At 44.0% G+C, this 25531-nt stretch overlaps 2 protein-coding genes across 2 annotated transcripts in view; one reads left to right on the top strand and one right to left on the bottom strand.

The window, feature by feature from the left end:
* LOC134407723 (leucine-rich glioma-inactivated protein 1-like) overlaps window positions 1–25531 on the top strand; it is a 183778-nt gene that overhangs the window by 84407 nt on the left and 73840 nt on the right. The gene's annotated exons all lie outside the window — the stretch shown is intronic.
* The window catches only part of LOC134408356 (IgGFc-binding protein-like), a 65139-nt gene continuing 39666 nt past the window's right edge, over window positions 59–25531 (bottom strand). The window contains exons 10-19 of the mRNA XM_063140610.1: window positions 24899–25098; window positions 23577–23969; window positions 21735–22021; window positions 20322–20587; window positions 10642–10841; window positions 9070–9462; window positions 8678–8930; window positions 4151–4674; window positions 1701–1757; window positions 59–64 (exon numbers count right to left, since the gene is read on the bottom strand). Of these exons, the coding sequence (XP_062996680.1) occupies window positions 59–64; window positions 1701–1757; window positions 4151–4674; window positions 8678–8930; window positions 9070–9462; window positions 10642–10841; window positions 20322–20587; window positions 21735–22021; window positions 23577–23969; window positions 24899–25098 (2579 nt within the window). The remainder of the gene's footprint in view (window positions 65–1700; window positions 1758–4150; window positions 4675–8677; window positions 8931–9069; window positions 9463–10641; window positions 10842–20321; window positions 20588–21734; window positions 22022–23576; window positions 23970–24898; window positions 25099–25531) is intronic.

A 25531-nucleotide genomic window follows, 5' to 3' on the forward strand; every position in this document is an offset into this window, starting at 1 on the left:
GTGCAAGAAGCAGGGCAGGGGGATCCACAAAGTACGTAATGGCTATTCGATGGGCAGGTCAATTCTGAAAGAAACATGTAACATAACATTTAAAGGGCTTTTTCACTGGTGGCCGCCAGACTGTGGAGAACTCCCCCTAATGAGGCGCGCCTGTTGCCAACATGGTCATCCATTTTGGTGCCAGGTCAAGACTTTCCTCTATCCCCCGGCATTTGAAGATATATGATATGCTTTTAATGCATCAGTGGCTTTGGTTATGGTCTGTCCAGATGTTTTCATTGTTTTATTATGTTTCCATATTTTAATGGAAGTTGATTTTAGCTATGTTTTAATAATTTTGTTGTAAGTCACTTTGATTCTTTTTGAAAAGAAAGGTGACTAAGAAATTAAAATAAAATCATTATCATCATCATCATCATCATCATCATCATCATCATCATCATCATCATCATCATCTCTTCCAGCAGGCCTATCCAGTGGAATTTTAGGATGCTTTTAGGATGTTTTAACCATGTATATTATGTTTTAATCAGTATTTTATGTATTTTATACTTACTGTTGTTCCCCACCTCGATCAAAAAGGAGAGGCAGGTAAGAAATACATTATTATTATTATTATTATTATTATTATTATTATTATTATTATTATTATTATTCTCTCTGTAAAGGATAAAAGAAATGAAAATACACATACATATGTGTAGAAACTGTCCGTGGACTGGGCTGTTGATGATACAAGAAGAAATCCTAAAATTATATCCCATGGGGCCTCACTTACCACATCCAGTGATCTCTCTCCATGGCTGAATCATGATGCCATGTACCTGGCATTGCCAAGCATAGCTTTGGATGGCCTTGCACATAGTCTTATGACTGCCCTGGGTTGCGCACATGTCCCTCACACAGCTCTCCATGTGCATCTGAGGATCTGCAAGGCTGCTGCATTCTTTAAATGGCCCATTCACATCAGTAATAATTCCACAGTGGTTCTGAGATCTGTATTGGGCTAGTTGGATTTCAGTGCATGTGGACGGGAGCCCAACCACTGTGCAATGGAAAGGGGAGCTGGCATCCTTCCAGCTGTTGCCAAAAATGACAGCATCCTGAACCAAAGAGCCATTGGGGGTCTTGAAGTCATCACGGCGGTTCCCATTGAAATCTCCACCAAGACCGCAGAGGGACCCAGCATAGGTTTCAGGAACAGAGAGCGACATATAAAAAGACCAGTCATAGGAAACAGAGAGGCCAAAATCGGTCTGGATGAGGATGGAGGATCCACTGTAATAAGCATAGAGTTTCCCTGATGCAAGGGTGATGGGCAGATTCATCAGGAGGCCATTCACCTAGGACAAAAGAAGACTGCTAGAAAAAATATTTAAGAACTACTCATTCACCACCCCAACCCAGATTGGTAGGTTTATTGCAGGGCCGGCCCTACCATGAAGCACTAGGGAGCAGGCACAGCAGGCGGTGGGGTATGGAAGAGCAGTGCTCTCCCCCTCCAAAGGGTCCACTTCCTGGTCCTGCTGGCTGACTGCATGGCTGGCCAGGCAGCTAGACCAAAAAGCAGCTGCTGGCTCACCCACCCACCTCCCGCCTCACCTCCCATACAAGCACATGCTCTGCTCATGTGCCTTCCAACCCACCTGGCTGCACCTGCCAGCCAGCCAGCTTACTTTTCCTGGCCTAGGTACGTGTACCTGCCTCACCAGCACACTTCCCATAAGGTGCTTCTGACACCAGAAGCTGTGCAGTGCCTGTGTGAGGACAGGCAAAATGTCGTGAGAAGTCCCAGAACTCCTGGGATCTCTCGCAACACTTTGCCAGATGCACAGGCACTGTGCGGCTCCTGAAGGTGGAAACACCATAAGGGCAGCACACTGGTGAGGCGGGTGCATGTATCTCGGCCAGAAAAAGTAAGCTAGCTGGCCAGCAGGCACATTGATTGTTAGGGAGGGATATCACCCTCCTTCAGGTGGTGATATACACTGGGCCAGGCCTGGTTTATTCATACATGGTAATGATTACTCTTATTTATTCTCTTTCATCATATTTATTCCCTGGTTGCTTTTCTACCTGACACATTTATTGCTTTCATTTTTATTCTTCTCTTTCTCCAGAGGGCTCAAGATGGAGCTCAGGGTCCCCTGTGGCGTTACACCCCACAATTTAAATGGATACTGTTGTTTTTATACTGTTTTATGTGTGTGTGTGTGTGTGTGTGTGTGGTTTTAAATTGTATACTTTTAATGTTTACTATTTTTAAATGTTGTAAACCGCCCAGAGAGCTTCGGCTGTGGGGCGGTATATAAATGTAATTAAATAAATAAATAAATAAATAAAGTCAGTTCCCTAATGCATGTCTAGAATTGGTAAGTCTGTGATGCTTAGAATGTTGACATGAGTGGGTGGAGTTAGAATGTCTGAGGAGAGGGGAGGAGTGATATATAAGGGAATGATTGAGGGGATTGAGGGAGACTTTTAGGTACTCTTTGAGTCTTTAGTGCTTTAGCTGTGTGTGTGATAGCTCTGTAAGTTCATGGTGTGTAGAGTACTTGGGTTCTGGAGAATTTGAGGGTCAGTGTAGAGAGTGGTGTCTTTTGAGGGTGGTGTGCTGATAGTCAGTTGGTGTATATTAATCTAGGGTGACCAAATGAAAAGGAGGACAGGGCTCCTGTATCTTTAACAGTTGCACAGAAATGGGAATTTCAACAGGTGTCATTTGTATATATGGAGAACCTGGTGAAATTCCCTCTTCATCTCAACAGTTAAAGGTGCAGGAGCTATACCAGAGTGACCAGATTTAAAAGAGGGCAGGGCACCTGCAACCTTAACTGTTGTGATGACGAGGAAATTTCACCAGGTTCCCCATGTATACAAATGACACCTTCTGAAATTTCCTTTTCAATACAGCTGTTAAAGATACAGGAGCCCTGTCCTCCTTTTCATATGGTCACCTTAATTAATCAATACTGATAATAAAGAAAGTTCAATATTAAGTGTGTGAGAGAAAAGAAAGTGTGTATGAGAAGAGTGAAAGGATTGGATGAGAGGTTTTAAAAAGAGTTTTTTTGAACTGTTTTATTATGAAACAAAGCTTGTGAACTTTTAAAATAAAATTTTAATCAGTTTGTTTTAACTACCACAAAAATCCCATGTGTCTGTTTGGCAAATCATCTGCAGTTATTTACATTTAACAACCACTCTGACAATAATTCACCTCAGTACATATAATTCACAGCGCTTTAATTTATTACTGAAATCCTTCCAATTTAACACTTTTCTCCACATAGTTTGGAGAAAGGCGGTGGTTGTCCCTTGCCTCAGGCTCCTCTAGTGGTGGGGCTTAGCTTGAGCAGGGAGTGTCTGCAGCCAAGCCTGTTGTTCAGAGACACACACACACACCATCCACTTTCATTTTATCCTCTCACCAATTAAAAATTATTAGGCCAGCCTTCCCCAGCCTGATGCCTTCCAGATATGTTAGACTACAAGTCCCATCCTTGCCAGCCAGCATGATCAGGAAAGGCTGGGTTAGGCTGAGAGAGTGGGAGGAGCCTACGGTCATCCAGTAAGCTTTGTGGAGTTGCACCTGGTTCTTCCCAGTTCTAAGCCTAAATTCAGTGCTTAATCACTATTATGACACTAGCTCCCACTCAAAGCAACTCACAGCAATAAATCCACAAAGCATCCGGTATGTATTTTTAAAAATGCACTAAGTAAAACAGAAGGGAACTATGCAGGTTTAAACCCAGGTGGGCAAGGGTGGAAACAGATGTTCTCAGGAACAAAAAGGGTTCTTACTTGTTATCACATACATAAATGGAAGTGAACTGGGGTGGATTCCCCTGTGTGAGGGCCATGTGTCCTTGCATGCAGAAGGTCCCAGGTTTGATCCCAGGCATCTCCAGTTAGGGTTGGAAAAAATCCTGCCTGGAAACCTGGAGGGCTTCTGCCTGTCAGTGTCGACAGTACTGGGCTAGATGGACCAGTGGTCTAAAGCATGTGTCCTGCTTTAGAGAGGATAGTTCTCTATCTCAAGGGTTGCCAGATAAGGTGAGTTTGCACTGGAATTCATGAAGCTCAAATTCCTCAAGTATCCCTAGTTGGGGATTCAGTTCTTCAAAGCAGGTGAAATGTTCCTCCTTACCTTCACTTCACCATCCTGTCCTCCAGCTACCGTGATGCGTTCCCCGTAAATGTCCAGCTCTATCAGTCCGGTCCAAGTTGTAGCAATGGAGCCTTTGTGCTCATTGTTCAAGTGGACGGCAAAAGCAGGGAGCTTCCCAGGAGGGCCACAATATTTGCTGAGCATGTACCTGCAGGCTCCTTGATAGTCAAATGCAACTCCATCAAACGTGATGTAGTGGAGGTAGCCGAATGTCCACATGGTGCCGTATTCCACAGGGTAACAGCCCCGTACGCCCCCCATGATTCTGCATATCTCTCGAGACCCACAAGTATGATCCTGGCACTCCATGGGCTGACCAGGATGTTTGCAGGAGCATCTCCTGCTGCAGGTGTCTGTCAGGATCACTTCTTCTCCTACCTTATAGTAGTGGCCATTCAGCCCGCAGCCACACTGTCCCAGAGGTATGCAGACTCCAGCGTTCAGAACATGCCCTTCTTGGCAGAAACATCCTGCCACGCACGGCTCGGGGCACGTGGTGGGTGCTGTGAGGTTGGCACAAGTGACAGGGCAGGCAGAGCCACAGAAATCATAGTAAGCATTGGCTGGGCAGGAGACATCTAGGGTCAAAGAAAAGGAATAACTAAGAAGAGCAACATACTGACTTTTGTATTGCTTCTCCAGGTATTCTGCTGTCTATTTTATTTATGTATTACATTTATATCCCACCTTTCTTCCATCATGGAACTCAAGGTGGCTACATGTGGTTCCCAGGTGGTCTCCCTTCCAAGCACTGACCAGACCTAGACCTTCTTAGCTTCAGCAAGGTGGCTGCCTCTTGTGCCTTCAGACCATGCCCATGTCTAGAGACAACCCAGAGGGGAGCCACAATGAAGATGAGGATGTCCTTTCTTGATTCAGGAAATGGGACTCTGGTGAGAGGAGGCTCTTGTCCTCCAGCTTGAGGGTAGGCTGCTTGAAGTGCCTTGCGTTAAATTTTATTAAATCTTTTCTACCTCTTGCTGCTGTTTTGATGAGGGCAAAGAACATTAGGGGAAGGGCCATAGCTCAGTGTGATAGAGCACCTGCCTTGCATGCAGAAGGTCCCAGGTTTGATCCCAGGCATCTCCAGTTAGGGTTGGAAGAAATCCTGCCTGGAAGCCTGGAGGACTTCTGCCTGTCAGTGTCGACAGTACTGGGCTAGATGGACCAGTGGTCAAATAGCTCATTGAGCCCTCAGTGTAAGGCAGCTTTCTATGTTCCTAAAAAACATGGTTAGATTTCTTAATGCAGATTGCTGAGTACATGCTTTATCTGGTATCAGATATTCTTAAATGACCTATTGGTTTAGTGTTTATGCTTGTTTCAACTTTTGATAGATGTCTTATGAGGCACCACTGTTAAATTGTTAAGGCTATATCATAACTTTCATTTAATTTCCATTTCATTTATTACATAGCCCAAGCTCTCCAGGCAGTTTACAAAAACTATAATTATAAATTATAATTATGGTTATTCTATCATTAAAATTATTTATTTATTTATTTATTTATTTATTTATTTATTTATTTATTTATTTATTACATTTCTATACCGCCCAATAACCGGAGCTCTCTGGGCAGTTCACAAAAATTAAAATCATTCAAAGTATAAAACAAAAGTATAAAACCGTAATATAAAATACAACATAAAAGCTCAACCAGATAAAAACAGCAGCAATGCAAAATTACAAATTTAAAACACCAAGTTAAAAATTATTTATAGACTGTTAAAATGTTGGGAGAATAAAAAGGTCTTCACCTGGCGTCTAAAAGCATATAATGTAGATGCCAAGCGAACCTCCTTAGGGAGCTCATTCCACAGCCGGGGTGCCACAGCAGAGAAGGCCCTCCTCCTGGTAGCCACCTGCCTCACTTCCTTTGGCAGGGGCTCACGGAGAAGGACCCCTGAGGATGACCATAGGGTCCGGGCAGGTACATATGGGAGGAGGCATTCCTTCAGATAGCCTGGCCCCAAGCCGTTTAGGGCTTTAAATGTTAATACCAGCACTTTGAATCAGGCCCGGACCTGGACTGGCAGCCAATGAAACTGGAAAAGGACTGGCATGATGTGGTCTCATCAGCCAGTCCCTGTTAGTAACCGTGCTGCCCTGTTTTGTACCAGTTGAAGTTTCCGGACCGTTTTCAAAGGCAGTCCCATGTATAATGCATTGCAGTAATCCAGATGAGAGGTTATCAGAGCAGGGATAACTGTAGCTAGGCTATCTCTGTCCAGATAAGGGTGCAGTTGGTATATCAGCCTAAGCTGATAAAAGGTTATTATATAACCGTAATTATAACTATGGCTATTATATTTAAATGGTCTAGTCTGGGAATTTCTTTGAGCGCAACATATATGTAGAAAATGCAGTCTACAAATAAATCAACTACACTTTCTTTAAAAAATTATAGGCTGATGGCTATCAGGAGCCCTTTTAAATGATAACGCTGTTATTATTTTGCTGTTTGGACAGACAGTTGAATTTTATGTTTCATATCTGTTGGCTGAAATAAATAAGGCTACCTCCACTTCCCTTACTCGGCTTCGTCCTTTTTCTTCTGCTGCCCCTTACGCCTGGAACGCTCTTCCAGAACACTTGAGAACTACAAACTCAATCACTGCTTTTAAAACTCAGCTAAAAACTTTTCTTTTCCCTATAGCCTTCAAATATTGAGTTTGTTCTGACTCTATACTGTTAGCTTCTCCCTACCCGGTGCCTGTTTACACTTCCCTGTGCCTGTTTGCATTCTCCTTCCCTCTTTATTGTTTACTACAACTTATTAGATTGTAAGCCTATGCGGCAGGGTCTTGCTATTTACTGTGTTATCTGTACAGCACCATGTACATTGATGGTGCTATATAAATAAATAAATAATAATAATAATAATAATAATAATAATAATAATAATAATAAGGCTGAAACAGAACAAACAGCCAAATCTTTCGATGGGGCTATGAAGATAAGATCAGAATTAAGTTTCTTTAAAATATATCAAATTATCCTTGTTTTATTGGCTTTTTGAAAAGCGTTATTTTATGTACCACTATGTGGAAAGATATATGGAATAAATAAACACTTTTTGTTGGTTGCCTGGGCTTTGGGATGTAATGACATTTCTGAGTAAACCCTGCAATGAAAAGTACATTTGTAGTAGTTTGTTTAGGCTGCCCCCATTTTAGCAGGGTTAAGCTGTGCCCCTCCATCGATGCTCAGCCTGTACATTCATAAATAAATGCAAATATTACAGAACGCCCATCAGCATGCTGTAACCTCATCCCAAAGGAAATCAAACTTTGGTAAGCATTGCACCCCTAAAACCTCTCAATGCTCAGAAAATTGGTGGGTGCATTAGCGCATGAGAGGTAGTTATGGTACAGATTCACGAAAGGAAACACGCTCCTTGCTCACCACATCTAAACTCTTTTCTCCAGTTTGGCACCTTCACTCCGAGTAGCTCGCACATCTCTTCATAGGCTTCTATGGCTGCACACAGCATGTGGTTGCCTGGACCATAGTGGCAAAGATCATAGGTGCAGGATTCATAGTACGGATCTGGGTCCTCATGCCAGTGACATTCCGAGAAAGGCCCAGAGTGATTTGTTAGGATGCCACACAGCTGCTCAAACTCTTGCAGCTTTACGCAAGGCTCAGGGTCACCTGTGCCATTCATGCAGCTGAAAGTGCAAGTCACAGTTTACTGGGCACGGCTCAAAATATCCTCTTCCCCAGCACTGCTCTCCTGATGCAATTAAGGCCCACCCCTTCATTCAGTTGCCTTTAAGTTAGTAGTTTGGGCTCAGAAGAAAGGAAATTGACCCCAATCTCGGTCATATAATTCAAAGAGAGAAATGCACCATTCTCCAACTTTTTATACGAGGGAAAATTGAAGGGAAAAGATCAGTGCGACGATGAACATGCATGGCTAAAGAATGAGGGAATAGTATAGCTGTACTTCTATACAATTAATTAGAGCTTCATTGTCAAAAACAAAAACAGCTAACCTCTAAAAGAAACACAAGAAGGAGGAGGAGGAGGAGGACGACGACGACGACAACGACGACGACAACTACTACTAATATCAAGCTTTGGAGCTGAGTTATGACAGTTATATAGCCAAAATGGGGCTACTAAGAAGCATAAGGAAAGTATCAGCAGGACCAGCCCAAGAAATTTTGCTACCTGAGGTGAAGAACAAGATGGTGCCCCCCTTTTTCCATGTGTCAGAGCTGACCCAGATTGGTAGCTGAGTCTAACTTCGATGCTGCTGATGGGTCAGCATCCTCCACCACATCTGAAGGTAGCAGGTTCGCTTAGGGTGTGCACGGCTAGTTGTGTGACACACAGCTCTTTCCTCTTATACCTTGCTACCTCCTCCCAGCATCTGCCACCTGAGGTGACTGGCTCATTCTGCCTAATGGTAGGGCCGGCCCTGTTCAAGGAGACCTCAATATTTGCAAAAGTAGAATGAACATACTTTGGGGGACTGATGTCTGATATCCAAGCGTTACCGAATTCAGAGTCATCCTTGGCTTTCTTCCCATCAGGCAGGACCTTATCATCCCTACGAATGCCATTGAAGTTCCCACATATCCCATGCAGCTTCCCCCGGTATTCTGGCCCTACGCGGACAAATAAAACATGGCGGCCATTGTATTGGATCTCCAGATTGGGATGTGCTCTCAGAGTCACCACGTTCCTTTTTTGTGTGATGCTGGCAAGCTGATTCAGCAATGTTGGCAAAAGGGTCCGTCTCCCATCAACCTGAAAAGGAGATGGAAGTCCAAATTGGAAAGCTGAAGTAACAGTAATGTTAGGAGGGGAAATGGCTGGTTGGCTCCATCAGAAGGCAAGGCCCAAGCAGCCTCTACTTCTGATCGCTGGTGCCATTTTGTCTACTCACCTGAACATCTTTGCCTAGCTCCAGAACAACGTGAGAACTGAACTGCTTATATTTGAGCCAAATTTCCACTCGGTAAAGAAAGGAGACCCGGAGACTCCGGAAATTCTTGTTAGCAGCCACCACCCGGAAGGAGAAGTCAGAGGAGTCATTGTAAGTCTTTGAGATCTCATAGGCACAAGTACCCTGGAAATGTGCCACAGCCCCATCAAAAGTGAAGTAATGAGGGTCCCCGGACACTGTGCAAGTGGCCAGCTGGTTCTTGCAGCCCATCTTTCCATCCTTGAGTGCACACTGCTGGCCATGACCACAGTTGGCTGAGATGCAGTGGAAGGTAGAAGAAGCATCACAACTGCACCTTTGTGTGCAACCTGAGAGCCATAAAAGGTCCCCAACCTGAAAGGGAAAGCAGCCATGAAGAGAGAAGGAATGGGCTTCATGAAAATAAATCCTTTGAGCAAAATTCTGAAATAAGGAACTATGCATATTTATAAGAGTTCTGAACAGAGCAGAAAGTCGAGAACATGGAATCCAAAAAAGGGCAAGCATGTCTACTGATCTTTCTACTGAGTCTTTTGTTAGATACATAAGAATATAAGAACATAGGAATCCCCTTCCTTCCTAGATCAGAGAAATGGTTCATCTAGCCCAGCATTCTGCCTCCACCAGTGGTCAGCCAGAAGCCCTAAAAGGGAGGACATGAGGGAGATCAGCGATTTCCCCACTGTATGTCCCCAAAATCAGAACCTCTGAACACAATGCAGATGTTTAATTTGCAGGAAAGACAAAATGAGGGAGCACACACATACATGCATGCATGCATAATTTCCCAGGTTCAATCCCAATCACAAAGATTCCATAAGAGGTCTGGGAAAGACTTCTGTCAGAGCTTTTGGAGAACTGCCCTTGATCTAAGAAGACCATGTGGCTCCAATGGTTGGGTTTTATAGAGCATGGAGGGGGCATGGTCATCCCGTTTAGATGTGGGTGAGAATGGGGGATGGGTGTGGATGGGTATGGAAGGATGGGTGTGAATATGGTGTTTATGTGACAATAGCCCTTCCCATGGTTGGCATGTGATCACTAGAAGCTTTCCCATTTGGGAATGTGGCCCTCAAGGTAAAAATAAATAAATAAATGCACCCTGTCCGTAATGATGTCCGTCACAGTGCAATCCACCACTCGCCCCTGGATTTCCCCAAAGTCCGGGGGCTTTTCCTGTTTTTTAAAGAAGAATTAAATAAATAGAAAAGGGGGGAAGAATGAGGTGGGGTTTTTTTAGTTTCTGCATCATACCCCTGATCCTGTGTATGTTTCCTTGGAAGTCAATATGACTTTCTCCCAAACACGTGCACATAGAGTTGCAACCTTAGGCTGCATTTTCTGCTTTCATTTCCAGAGGATTAGCTGTGTTAGTCTGTGGCAGCAAATCAACAACAACCTGTTTCTGTTTTTAGTGGCTTTGAACTGGCTGGAATGATTTACAATCTTAATTCCATTTTTAAAAATAATAATAATAATAATTCAGGTGCTGACATTAACAACAGCAGGGGGCGGGGGGCAGCATCCACTCACATTGTAGTATCGTCCGTTGTTCTCACAGCCACATTGCTCGGGTCGAACGCACTCGCCTCCGCTCCATAGGTACCCATCATCGCAGACACACCCTTCAGAGAACAGGGGGCTGCAGAGATGTTTAAATGTGGAGCCCGCGCATAGGTCCTGGCAAGGGGGCTTCTGGAGCTCGTAGTGACTGTTTGCTGGGCAATCAGCAGCTAAAAAGAGAAGGAAAGCAGGGGAACGAGAAACAGATTGTGTGTGGTTTTTTAAAAAAACCAAGGGGAACTTGATATTTATTTAGCAATCCACTCCCTCCTCTCCTACCATCTTATATTTTTTTCTCTTCCAATTGTCAGTCATCAGTCTGTGTCTTCCATCACACCAGCGATTTATCGCACTCTCGCCATGCTTGGTATGTGTTTTTGCAGCATGGTACTCACATGACGTTGTCCCTGTCCTGCGCTCATCTTGCCTCTTCCCCTCCCTTTTCCATCTTATTTTGGATCGAGGAAAGTGCATTTCCCCCCTCCGTGCACAATAAAGGGGGTAACTGGAACCAGTTACCTAGGGAGGTTGTGGGCTCTCCCACACTAGAGGCCTTCAAGAGGCAGCTGGACAACCATCTGTCAGGGATGCTTTAGGGTGGATTCCTGCATTGAGCAGGGGGTTGGACTCGATGGCCTTGTAGGCCCCTTCCAACTCTGCTATTCTATGATTCTATGATTTTGTTCTCACTTGTGACACATCCACTTTTGCCAACCCTTACAGAGATGTTTTTCAATGCAGTTTCCCCTCTCCCAGAGCACCATTTTTGCACACTATGGCAATGTTGACAAGACATATAGGAGACTCTTTTTTTTTTAATGCACACAAATTTGTTCCACGCCCCTTCCTCCCCCTGCAATATTAAGCCTGCACTTAGAATGCACAACAGAATCATTGCTCTCCCATGGTCTTGGGACTAAAATCACACATGGCCTTCATACAATTCCTAGAGAATGGAGGACAACAATATTTTATATATTTAATTTATGTTATTAGCTATAAAAAGCCTGTTTGACAGCCACTTTTTGGAAGACCTTATCATCCATTTAGAGTGGTTGGACATAGAAGCTCACCAAAGGATAAAGTTCAGTCCTCCATCTAGAGCTATAAGAGACAAGGCCAGGTGATTTTCTGGTCACTGGTGAAGGCTACACATTGAAACACATTCGGCCAAATCTTAGAATGTAAAGGTAGGGTTTTTTTTAGCATTTGACCTATCATATTTAGTACTGTAATGTTTTGTATTAAAAAAAATTCTATACACTCTAAGTGGATTGGAGGAAGATAAACTCATTTGAAATGTGGTGTTGGAGGAGAGTTTTGCGGATAACATGGATGATGAAAAAGACAAATTAGTAGGTTCTAGAAGACATTATGCAAGAACTCTCACTAGAAGCAAAAATGCTGAAACTGAGACTATCCTACTTTGGACACATAATGAGAGAAATGACTCATTAAAAAAGACAATAATGCTAGGAAAAGCAGAAGGTAGAAGGAAAAGAGGAAGACCAAACAAGAGATGGATTGACTTCATAAAGGAAAATACGGACATGAAGTTGCAAGATCTGAATAGGATGGTTTACAACAAATACAACTGGAAATTGCTGATTCATAGGGTCACCATGAGTCAAAGTCAACTTGAAGGCACACAACTACTATACAGTTTATTATATACATCTTCTCATAAACTAGGGTTGGCATCAAAGGTAAGTACGGTTGGGCATCTGGCAAAGGCTCATACCCCAGCAGGGGCACACTGACAAGACCTCCCTGGACGTGGTCCTCCTCTTCACCATTGCAACCTGCTTGTCACTTGCCTCTTGTTCTGGCCCTGACAACAGTGGTGGTGTGAAGGAGGAGCAGGAGATGGCCCTGCCTACTTGCTCACTGGCTCTCTGCCAGTCAAGCAAGAAAACAGTAGCAATGCTGAGAAAGAGGATGAAGAGCTGGTGACAACGTCAACCAGAAGGTAGACTCACTGAGGGAGTGGGGGCATTGAATGTACCTTGCTCAAGGGCCTTCAGAAACCTGAAGCCTGCATTCTCCTTAAGTCACGCTTTTGGTAGTACATGCAGGCCCACCCAGAAATAGCAGGATGAGCTTTACAGATGGGACCTACCACAGAAAAACTCTGTCCTCCAGGGCCAGAGGGTGACATTGGCTTTCTGGCAGGCTGCTGCATATGTCTGAATGGACTGGCACAAGATGCTATTGTCCCCAACGGAGAAGTAAAGGTCAAAAATGCAATCCGTCAGATAAGGCTCCGGATCAACTCGAGTGTGGCAAGAGGAAAATGGTCCTTCGGGATTCTGGATGATCCAGCACCTGGACTTTGACTGGACAAGGTCTTCTCCCTGCTCAATTGTAGGAACGGCTGGCAATATCTTGTCTATTGCAGAGCCCATGGTATGTTTTGTTGTGGAGCCATTTTGCACCCCAAAGTCATCACCGGCAGCTCCATTGAAGTTACCACACAGCCCACACACCTGGCTCTGGTATTCAGGGGAAAGCACCACAAAGACACTGTGTGCCAGGTCATAGCTGACAGTTAGCCCAAAGTCTGTTTTTAAAACTGCATAAAACCCATGCTGATAAATAGCAATCCCTTGGCTTTTTAAATGAACTGGGAGGAGAACGACCACACCATTTATCTGTGGGAATAAGAGAAACAAGAAGATGATTTGCCTGTTCTCCGTTGCCTTATCTCACTTTTTTTTTTAATCTCTGCCTGCACCACCATCTGGCTCATACTTTCCACATTCTGAGTATGATCACAGTAAGGCACCATGAGGCTTGAGCCCAGAGCTGGCATCCACACCGGGCATCCTTGGGCAATCACCATTGCCCCAGCAGGACCCACTACCAATGCTTACCCTGGTCCCCTTTAACATTTTTTTAACTTGGCCCAGAACTCTGGGCAGTGCCAGATAGCTGCATCTAGCTGCCATTTAAATTCCCTAGACCAATGCTACAGCAGAGGCATTGTGGGAAATTTAAATGGTGGCTAGACTCAGCTACCCAGAGCTGCTTGGGTCACTCTTGTTGCTATCTGCTGACAGGAAAACCCAGTAAGGGCCTTTGATAGAAGAGGGGGGCACCAGAGGGTTCTTTGCCCATAGCCCCTTCAAACCCAAAGCTAGCCCTGCTTGAGACAGGAGTCCTGCAAGCCAGGCACAGATGTCTTATTCCCTCTGCCTTATTCCCCTTTGGAATACCAAAGCCGTAAAAACAATTAAATGCCATTAAAATCGCCAGAGAACACAACAGACTTTGCCATACTTTAAAAAAGTAGCAATGAAGCAAAGAGGTGGGACTAGCACACACACACCCTTCCTTGTGGGTTTATTTTCACAGAATAAATGTCTGAATAGGAACCCACTGATGCCTGAATAAGACTTTATCCAGGCATCTATCCTAATGCCTGAATAGGGCTTTACGGGGACTTCATTGCAGGTTTCTCAACAGCTTATTAAGATCCGGATCTTTAGAAGGGCTTTCGGCACTAGCTAGGGTTGCATTGCTAGGGTTTCTGTTGTATGTCATTTTTGCTTTGCTGATTGTCGAAGCTGAAATTTTATTATGATTTTAAGGGTTATTTTAGTATTGCCAGCAATACAGGATTATAGATTTACATGGATCATATCAGGTGACACTACAATATCAGCAAAAGATACCTGAGACAGTTGATAATTTGTTTTTCAGGATCCTGCTTTATTACAAATCTGTTGCTGTTTTATCCATCATTGATTTTGTTATTTGTTGGTTTTTTAGATTGTCTTTTCAATTACTTTAATATTACACAAGCCACCTCATGTAGTATTGTGAAATATACAGACTAAATATAAACAAGCACTGGGATATACACTAAATCAATCAACCAATCAATCAAATCAATACAATTAATGAATAAAAATAGAAGACACATGCTCTTGATTTCAGTGACGTGGTGACTCGGTTCAAATGCGACAGTGGGTTCCAACTCTGGCCTGTCAGTTCTGGGCTAAGATGTCACACTAAACCAAGGACAGAGTATCCATTGGCTAGAAATCTGTTTCTGCTGGCAGGAGGAGGCAGGTGGGATCAGCGTGACTTATTCACATTAATCCAGGGTTTAAGCAAACTCTAGGTTATTATGACATGCAAATGCTGCAGCCAGACGCATCATTAAAGGCGACTTATATAATAAAATTGGCTTACATATGATATATGTTCAACTATCTAATGACATTTCACTTATTTATTTATAGCTGGAAAATAGCAGCATATGGTGGAACATACGTAAAAATGTTCTTACCATGACAATCCCCAGGTGGCCTCTATGCAGGTGTACCTGTGTATCGTTCACCAGAACAAACACCTCTGAAGTCACAGGTAAAGGATTGCCGAGAAGCTTCTCATTCTTCACTTCAACTCTAAAAGAAGGTAAAGAGTTGGACACCCCACATAGTTCTGCCAAGACATACGTGGAGGTGCCCTGGAAACTATAATGCCATCCATCGAAGGTGGTGTAGTGGAGAAACCCAGAAACCTGACAGGTGCCATCTGACAATGCATGGCAGCCATAGACCCCCTTCTGAGCACCACAGAACTGTCCAGGTCCACACAAGGGTCCTTCAGCATCAACAGCATAGACAGATCCATCACACTGGTACATGTATTGGCAATTTTCTCCTTCCCAGAAGAACGTTTCCCCTTTCTGGTAGTATCGACCCTTGTAGTTGCAGCCACAGTTCTCTGGAGGCACACAGTCGATGCCGCTCAGCACAAACCCAGGTTCACACTGGCATCCTTCTACACAGGAAAAACGGAAGCAACCATCCGCTCCAGCTGGTTGTGCACAAGAGGGAGGACAGGGAGATCCACAGAGCACATAATGGCTATTTGAGGGGCAGATCAATTCTAAACAACAAAAGCACATAGAATATCCATAGATATAGTTGTTTCCAGAAAAGTTGAATTTCTGGATAAAAGCGATGGCGGAAAAGAAACAAAATGGGTAATGAAATAAATTATTGTTACATGAAAAAATAATTGCTGTTCTACAATTATTAAAGTAACATGCTAAACCACACTCAGTGGTTAAGTGTGGGTTGTTGTTGAACCACAGGTTGTTTGTTGAACCATGGCATGTTGTCTGAATGTTTGCAGGATGGCTTGTTAATCAGGGAGTGTGGCCATCTTGAGAACCCATGTTTTGTTGTTGGGTTGTTCAGAGTGATTAACAAGCCACACTGCATGGTTAGCAAGCCACCTTGTGGATGTTCAGACAACACACTAAACACACAGTTCAACAAACAACACACAGTTCAACAACAACCCACACTCAACCACTGAGTGAGGGTTAGCATGTTTTCTGTACAGACCCAATCATTTATTTCAGCCTACTCCAACCTGGTTCCCTACAGATGCACTGTCCTACAACTCCACCATCCATAGCCAACATGGCCAACAGAAAAAATATCAAGCCTAGGGTTACGTACGCCCTCTGTTCCAATATCATTGAAATTCTATGCCAAAAAAGCTGAGACTAATGACCTGTACAAAATCATTCAGATGGAAAGAATGTGCATAATTTTTCTTACTTTGCATTATTTATTATGGCTCTACTAGTTGTGGCAAAAGTCATATATGGTATATAAGTTACCACTCTTTGACCCTTGATCCTTTTGCCTTTGTCTTCAGTAGGCATTGCCCACACACATTTAGACACTTTATCATAACCATGACAGCTAGAAATGTCTGTTAAAAGAAGAAGCTTAAATTTTCAAGAAGTGGACTTCTATGCCCAATGGATTCCATACCACATCTGAAAACCAGCAGAAACACACAGCCCAATAGTTAGAACACAAATCCTCTTCTGAAGATTGCCTACCACATCCAATGATATCTCTCCATGGCTGAATGTCAATGCGATGATCCAGGCACTGCTGGGCATAACTGTGCACCACCGCACACAGAGTCTTGTGGCTGCCCTGGGTTGCACACATATCTCTCACACAGTTCTCCAAGTAGAGTTGAGCATTTTCAGGGCGGCTACAGCCTTTAAATGGGCCATTGACATCAGCAAGGACTCCACAATAAGTGTGTGATCTGTACTGAGCGAGTTCTGTTTCATTACAAGTGGGTGCGGTCCCAATGGCCGTGCAATGGAAAGGGGAGCTGGCATCCTTCCAGCTATTGGCAAACATGGCAGCATCCCAAACCAAGGAGCCATTAGGGGCCCTGAAGTCATCATGATTGTTGCCATTGAAATCTCCACCAAGGCCACAGAGGGACGCAGCATAGATCTCGGGAAGAGAAACAGATACATAGTAAGACCAGTCGTAGGAAAGAGAGAGGCCAAAATCAGTCTCAATGATGATGAAGGTGCTGATGCAATAGGCATGGAGTTTCCCAGATGCAAGGGTGATGGGCAGATGCATCAGGAGGCCATTCACCTAGGAGAAGATGGAGACAAGAAAATTCTGTGTGTATGTGTGAGAGCATGAGCACGCATTTGCATGAGTGTATCAAATGTCAGGCGAGGAATCTAAGCTTTGTAAACTGCCCAGAAAGCATGGGGCAGTATAGAAAGTGAAGCATCTTCTTCAGCATATGGGTTGTGTCACTGAGCCCAATCCACCGCTTATTTCAGGGGCAGGAAAGCAGTGGCAGCTGGTAGCTCCGATGTCAGTGGGGCTGTGTGTTTTAGTCAGAACTGTAAAGGAGTGTCTAAGGTGCTGAAGCTACTTTGAGGATACGGTTAGAAATCTTGGAAAGCTCCTTTCTATCTAGTTCTTAGTGAAAAGCAGCTACCAGCCTCCGCCGCAGGAAGTTGCTTAAGGGGATTAAAAAAGTTTAAAAGACCCTTTGCCTTCCCTTGCTCCTTCCCATACTAATTCTTTGCTGATTCCCACTACTATGTTAGATTATGAACACCAAGGGGGATTCTACACGCCGTACTGCCAAAGTGATCGTGTAACTTGCCTGGAGAAGAGATGAGGAAGAGGCATCCTTGCCGCCGCCGCCACCGCCCTCCTACCTCCTCACTGGCCGGGATGGAGAGCTCAGCGGAAGAAGGCTCTCCACTCCACCTTCTTCCACCGAGCTCTCCTCGCCGGCCGGGTCGGAGGTAGGTGGGTGGCGGCGGCGGTGGCAAGGATGCCTCTTCCTCGTCTCTTCTCCAGGCAAGTTACACGATCGCTTTGGGGCCGCACTGGGGGCACATGGAAGCATCCTCAGTATGGCATGTAGAATCCCCCCAAGCTACATCTAAGAGCACCTGACAATTAAGATTAACCTATATTGCACAGGTGAGGAACCTGGAGTCCTCCAGAAGTTGTTAGACCCTAAATCCCAGCAGCCCCAATCAGCATGGCCAATGGTCAGAGAAAATGGAAGTAGCAGTCCAGCAAGTTATGGGAGGCCATGTATGTATTGGCATTCCACTCTTGGGGCAGAAGGGGACTGTAACGTAAGAGAACTCAGAGATTGCACAAAAAGCTTACCTGGATTACGCCATACTGTCCTTCTGTTATACTAATGCGCTCCCCATAAATCTGCAGTTCCACCTGCTTTATCCAGGCTGCTGCAATTGAGCCTCTGTGTGTATTTAGCACTTTGACAGTGAAGCCTGGAAGCTTGCCCGGAGGGCCACAGTATGTAGCCAGGGTGTATTTACAGGCTCCTTGATAACCAAAGGGAAAACCATCAAATGTGATATAGTGAGAAGGGCTGTAGATCCACATCTCCCGAAAGTTCACAGGGTAACAGCCCCGTCTATCATCCACAACTTTACATACTTCCAGATGCTGACAGTTATGGTCCTTGCATTCCATGGACTGAGCAGGATGTTCGCAGGAACATTTTTTGCTGCAAGTGTCCGTCAAGATCACTTCGTCCCCCAGCTGATAATATCGCCCATTCAATGTACAACCACACAGCTTCAAGGGCACGCAGACTCCAGAATGTAGAACATACCCTTCACGACAAAAGCAGCCTGCCACACAGGGTCTTTTGCAGTTCTCCGATGCAGAGAGGTTGGCACAAGTGGCAGGACAAGCAGAGCCACAGAAGTCATAGTACATGTTGGCCGGGCAGGTGACACCTGAATGAGAGGTGTGGGGAGAGAGTTTCCAATCCAGTGAGGGTCAAGTTTAGCACATCAATGTAATGAATTAGTAATGTTTTCATCATCATCATCATCATCATCATCATCATCATATTTCTTACCTGCCTCTCCCTTTGGATCGAGGCAAGGAACCATGTTAGTACAACAATACAATATAAATCAAATACATAAAATTAATTAAAATAGCATATAAAACCAATACAGTATCAAAATAACAATCAAGACATTTTAAAATTCTTGGTTTAAAGTTTATCTGGGTAGGCCTGCTGGAAGAGGCTAGTCTTTATAGCTGTCTTAAATTCAGAGAGAGAGAGTTAAATTGATGAATCTCCTCCAGCAGGACGTTCCATAGTCTAGGGGCAACAGAGGTCCTCTGGGTAACAGTTGTCAGTCTAGTTTTGGCTGACTAAAGTAAGTTCAACCCAGAAGACCCGAGTGTACAGGGTGGATTGTATGGGAGAAGGCAATCCTGCAGGTAACCTGGACCCAAACCATGTAGGGCTTTAAAGGTAATGACCAACATTTTGTACTTTGCCCGGAAACTAATTGGCAGCCAGTGGAATGATTTTAATGGGGTAATATGCTCACCCCTGGATGTACCAGTGACCAACCTGGCTGCCATATTTTGAACTAACTGAAGCTTCTGGAATAGGCACAAAGGTAGCCCTACGTACTTTGCTTTTGCATTAGTCAAACACTTCATTGCAAAGATCATCACAGTTCCTTCTGAAGGTAGATGTTACATACAGGTAAAATACATTTGAAAGAATCTGCCTTTATATATCTATATCTATTATATATTTATATTGAGAGACAGTGTGGAATAGTGGACTGGGAGTCAGGGGATCTGGGTACTAGCCCCCATTTGGCCATGGAAGCTAACTGGGTGACTTTGGGCCAGTAACAGACTCTCAGCCCAACCTAGCTCACAGTAGTGAGGTGCAGTTAAAACTAAGTTTTTGTGCAGTTGGGAATATGGATTTTAATAAGGAACAAGATTGTTTGTTAAAAGAAATAGGTAAGAAAATAAAAAAAGAACATTAAGAAGATTACTGTTTCCTTTTAATCTTCATATCCTTATACTAATCATATATTACTGAGACCAACTGCTTGATTAATCAAGAGCATTTATTCACTCATGTACATATCAACAGTATGTACATAAGTACGCCGCCCTGAGATAATGATATAGGGTGGGATAAAAATGTTTTAAATAAATAAATAAATAAATACAATATATGTAGGTATACAACAGTGGCATATAGCAGGACAAATGCAAAGAAGACGACTACATAGTTGTGCCATAATTCCTGTCTTTTTTTTTGAAATTTCTCTCATTCTGATTTACTCTTCCCTCTTTCATATTTTTTTCCCCATTAGAAACATTTTGCGAGGTGCACCCACATTAGATGGAAGGCTGCACTGACTTCTTGTGCAGGTGGGAAAAATGCTTAGAATAAACCCTGCATTATTCCTCACAAAAGCGAATTGGAAGACAATCATGAACATATACAGAAGAAAGCAAAAGAGGCGTACGTACCGCATCCCATCTCATGCCGCCAGCTCGCCACCTTCACACCAATAATGGTGCACATCTCGTCGTAGGCTTCAAGGGCCGCACAGAGCATGCGATTGCCCAGTCCATACTGGCAGAGGTCATAAACACATGACTCAAAATAGGGAGCGGGGCTTTTGTGCCAGTGACACTCGGAGAAAGGCCCCAAACGTTTGATAAGAATGGCACACATCTGCTCATACACATGTTGTTTCGGACAAGGGATAAGGGCTTCGGTGTCATTCCTACACCTGAAAGAGTCATGTGGAGAATGGAGAGTTGCAAGATAATTAAGCATTGCCTGGAGCAGCCTATCCCAATCTGGCACCCTCCAGATGGGTTGGACTACAATTCCCATCATCTGTAGTCAGCAGAGTCATTGGGGATTATGGGAGGTGTAGTCCAGCACAGCTTGAGGTCACCAGGTTGCAGAGAGCTGGCCCAGAGGATCACAGTGCATCAAAAGACAACCAATTCATTTCAGAACATAAGAACGTAAGAGGAGCCATGCTGGATCAGACCAAGGGTCCATCTAGTCCAGCACTCTGTTCACACAGTGGCCAACCAGCTGTTGACCAGGAACCCACAGCAGGGTTTGAGTGCAATAGCACCCTCCCACCCATGTTCCCCAGCAACTGCTGCACACAGCTACTGGAGGTAGCAATTACCTATCAGGACCCTTCTCCTCCAGGAAGTTAAAATAATTAATTCTAATTAATTTATTTTAATTAATTGAAATATTTGATGATCCTACTCTTCTTAAAATATTAGTTCAATAGCTGTTTATACATCCTTTGCTAGCTAGATTGTAGGGAGGGACGCTTGAGGAATTTCATCTTTGTCAATTGCCAATTGGGACGTGAACTGGTCTAACATGAACTAAAGGGCCGAGTTATCCACCAGTGTTAGCATTTTCCAAATTGAACTGCAAACATGGCTTTGAGAACAGTTCTCTGCTCAAAACGTATCAAAATATGTTTAAAAATGCATATTTGGGGGAAATAAGATGTTCAGAATTGCGTGTTTTGAGAGAAAAGACATTTACAAATTCAAACAGCAAATTTTGGGGGCATCTCTTTTTAAAAAAACACAGATTAATGCAGAAACAAGATGGAGAGACTTATAAAAGTGGCATTGACTACAAAGAGACCGGCTTGTTCATCTCTAGATGGTGCCCACAACTCATGTCGATACATTGGCTGCTCAGGCCAAGCATAGGTATCCACGTATGTAGTCCAAGTAGCATATTAACTATTTTCTGCTGTCAGGTTCTCCATTCGGCCATGCATGTGCTTTCTTAGGAAGGTATTCTATAGGATCTGGGCCACAAAAGAACAGTTATTGTAGATGCCAAAGACATTTAAACTTTGGGGTGGGGGAGAAAAAGAATACTCCTACCACACTAGACTGCTGTTTGATATCCAGGCATTCCCAAACTCTGTATCATTTAGAGCTTTCTTCCCGCTGGGCAAGACCTTGTCATCGGTGGCATCGCCATTGAAATTTCCACATATCCCACATAGCTGATTTTGATACTCTGGACCCACACGTATGAACAAGCTGCTGGCCCCATTGAATTGGATCTCGACATTGGTTTTTGTTCTGACAGTCAACATTTGCCTCAGTCTGAGGATCTGAGCAATGGATCCCAGACGGACTGGTAACTGGGTCCTTCTGCCATTAACCTGGTACCAAGAAAAGAAAAGAAAAAGTTCTGGTAGTGCTTACTTTGCCTTCCTTGAATGACTGGCTGTACTGCTAACTCTAGGGCCACAGCTAGACCTAAGGTTTATCCCTGGATCATCCAGAGGTCAAACCTGTTCACCTAGGTGACACACAGGGGATCCAGTGTTCAGGCAGGGGCGAACCCTGGATGATCCCAGGATAAACCTTAGGTCTAGCTGTGGCCTAGGACAATTAGGGTTTTGGGAGCTCCAGAAGACAGCTATGGGTGCTCAAGGATTTCACACAGTTCATATTTTTAAGCAAAACTACTTTCACACTTTTCTGGATTTTGCAATAGAGTTCTTGGCTCAAAAACTTCATTTAGAAAGTATATTTTAGGATAACATTTGAGAGCCAGTATGGTGTAGTGGTTAGAGTGTTGGACTGGGAATTGGGAGATCCAGGTTCCAGTCGCCACTCAGCCATGGAAGCTCACTGGGTGACTTTGGGCCAGTCACTGACTCTCAGCCAAGTCTACCTCACAGGGTTGTTCCAAGAGTAAAATGGAGAGGAGGAGGAGGAGGAGGAGGAGGAGGACCAAATAAGCTGCCTTGAGCTCCTTGCAGGAAGAAAAATAGCAGGACATAAATCTAATAATAAATAAATTAAATACAAGCAAAAATGTGTATTTTAGGGTAAAACATGTCCAAAACCACATATTTTACTTTAAAATACATAAAAAATGTGTTTTTGTCTGGTTTTGTTTGTTTGTTTGTTTTACATTGAAGTTTGGTGTGGAGTTCAATGAGACTTACTCTCAAGTAAGTATATATAGAATTGCAGCATAAAGCTTCCAAATATGTGAGAAGGAAGGAGCATTTTTAATATTTTGAGTTTTCCTCTAAAAATATTAATGAATTAACAAGTATACCCTTAGCTCTCAGCGCCAACAATTAAACATTTCCCCTCAGCTAAAATGAGTCCCACACTGATGTGTTCAACTAATGCAGGGCCGGGGAATGTGTGGCCCTTTAGATCTCTCTGGACTGCAATGCCCCAAAAATGCGCAACTTCAAAAGAAAAGACGAGAAAAAATGCAAAATATTTTGAAAGAGATTGGGGGAAAATGAGTAAGAATTAACAAAAACTCCAGGGAAGATAAAAAAAAATACTTCAACCAATTGGACTGCAATTCCCATCAGCCCAAACTAGCATGGCCAATGGTGAGGGATGATGGGAATTGTATCCCAACAATAGTTGGAGGATCACACCTTCTCTATCCCTGAACTAAACCTTAAGCTGAGTAATATAATTTGATTAAGGTCACAATCATATGCCCATTTAAACAGAAAAAAAGTTCTACAATTCCCTGGGAATTGTAGGACTTTTTATCTATGTAAAACAAACATAAGAATATAAGAAGAGTCATGCTGGATCAGATCAAGGGTCCATCTAGTCTAGCACCCACAAAAGAGGACAGCACCCTCCCACCTGTGTTCCCCAGCAACTGGTGTCTAGGATTGTACCCCAAACCAATTTAAACCTGCAGGTAATTAACATCCATGCACAACTCACATGAACAGCTTTGCCTCTCTCTAAGACAATATGAAAACTCGTCAACTGGGCATTCAACCAAATTTCCACTCTGTAAACAAAGGACACTCTGGGGTTCCGGAAATGTCTGTTTGCAGTGACAACCCGGAAGGAGAAATCCAGAGAGGAGTTGCAAGTGTGAGTGACCTCGTAGTCGCAGATGCCCTGAAAATGCACCACTGCTCCATCAAACGTGAAGTAGTGAGGGTCCCCTGTCGCCACGCAGGTGGTTAAGAGGCTGTGGCAGCCCCACTGGCCGTCTTTCAGCGTGCACGGCTGGTCCGGGGTACATTTAGCCACAAAGCAGCGGAAATTGCCATGGGGTTCGCAGCTGCATTTTTTTGCACAGCCAGGCAGCCAGATGTGATCGCCAACCTGGATGAGGAAGGCAAAGAGGAAACAGTCACCAGCATTAGAAATCCTTCTTTAACCCAAAGGAAAGATCATCCATTTTGCTACATTCCCTTGTGATCATCAGATGCTTCCCTGATCTGCCTGCCCTGCCCCACCAGCTGCTGCTGCTGCTGCTGCTGCTTCTTCTTCTTCTTCTTCTTCTTCTTCTTCTTCTTCTTCTTCTTCTTCTTCTTCTTCTTCTTCTTCTTCTTCTTCTTCTTCTTCTTATTATTATTATTATTATTATTATTATTATTATTATTATTATCCCGCCTTTTGCGCAATACTGGGCATCAAGGTGGTATTACAAGTTTAAAACATACATTTTAAAACATAGGAAAAGAAATGTAAAAAAAAAAGTTTAAAATACACAACGAAATTATAAGTCAGTAGGGGGAGAAAACAAAACTAACAAGGGGACAGGCCCTCGCCTTGGTGTCACCCCCTTCGGTGGCGACCCCGCTGGTGGCAGACACCCCCCCAAAGGAGCCTGCCTCTTAAGCTCCCAGTCCCAACAAGTTGTTGCAGCTGGGGGTGAGATGGTTCTGTGCTGGGAGCCTGAGTCTGCTAGGAGGCAGCTGGAAGGTTACTATTTGATCTTCAGGGAATACTCTAGTGCTGGCACCCACCTCGCAGAATTCCCTCTCAAGGATCCTCTACTCAGCCCCTTCCTCTCACCCGTTTTTGCCACTATGTTGACTTCAGTTCAGTTAGAGCAGATTTACCGCCCCACTGACATCAGAGCCACCAGCCTTCACTGGATCCCTGGAATTGCACAGTGTGGTGGATGCAGAAGGATGCACCTTCTGCATCCACCACAGGTGCTCTGACAACTTCATGAGAACTCTTTCCCAATGCTCATGATGCATTGCACAAACTTTGGCTTTGGTTTGACAGGACAACCGGCTCACTTGGTAATAGCGTCCGTCACGCAGGCAGCCACACTGCCCTGGCAGAACACACTTGTTGCCGCTCCAGTAGTACCCATCATCACAAAAGCACCCTTCCGAGCATGAGGAGACAGCAAGGTCCTGCAGCCAAGTCCCGGAGCAGAGCTTACGCACAGGACTGTCACAGAGCTCATAGTGACTGTGCTCTGGGCACTGAAGAGCTATGGGGAAAAGAGAGAGGCATTAGCTGGGAGGCAACTGTTCCTGCCAGGGCTGAGCAGGCTGCAGCTTTCAGCCTGATTTTGTGCTGCCCTCAAATTAATTTCTAAAGCCTTTGGCCTAAATTCAAAAACTCTCTGCAAGTGATCAGTTCAGACCCCTGGCAAGAATGATCGGTCTACGTGCGAATCAGCAAAACTAAACTCACTGAAGTTCTACAAATTCCATCTCGAAGCTCGTTCTGATGTGAGTCCATATCAGCTTGTTAGCTTTGGTGTGTGTTTTTCCTGCATGAAAATTAGTGCATATTTTCATGCATATTTTCTCAACTTTGTGCATTCTTTCCCCATTGATTAAAACCCACATATATGCACACATTTCAACAGTATGGCTTTTTCATGCACATTTCTTTCAATGTAAACATGCTGTCGAATG

Source organism: Elgaria multicarinata, chromosome 13, assembly GCF_023053635.1.
Source record: "Elgaria multicarinata webbii isolate HBS135686 ecotype San Diego chromosome 13, rElgMul1.1.pri, whole genome shotgun sequence".
In the NCBI taxonomy this organism is placed as follows: domain Eukaryota; kingdom Metazoa; phylum Chordata; class Lepidosauria; order Squamata; family Anguidae; genus Elgaria; species Elgaria multicarinata.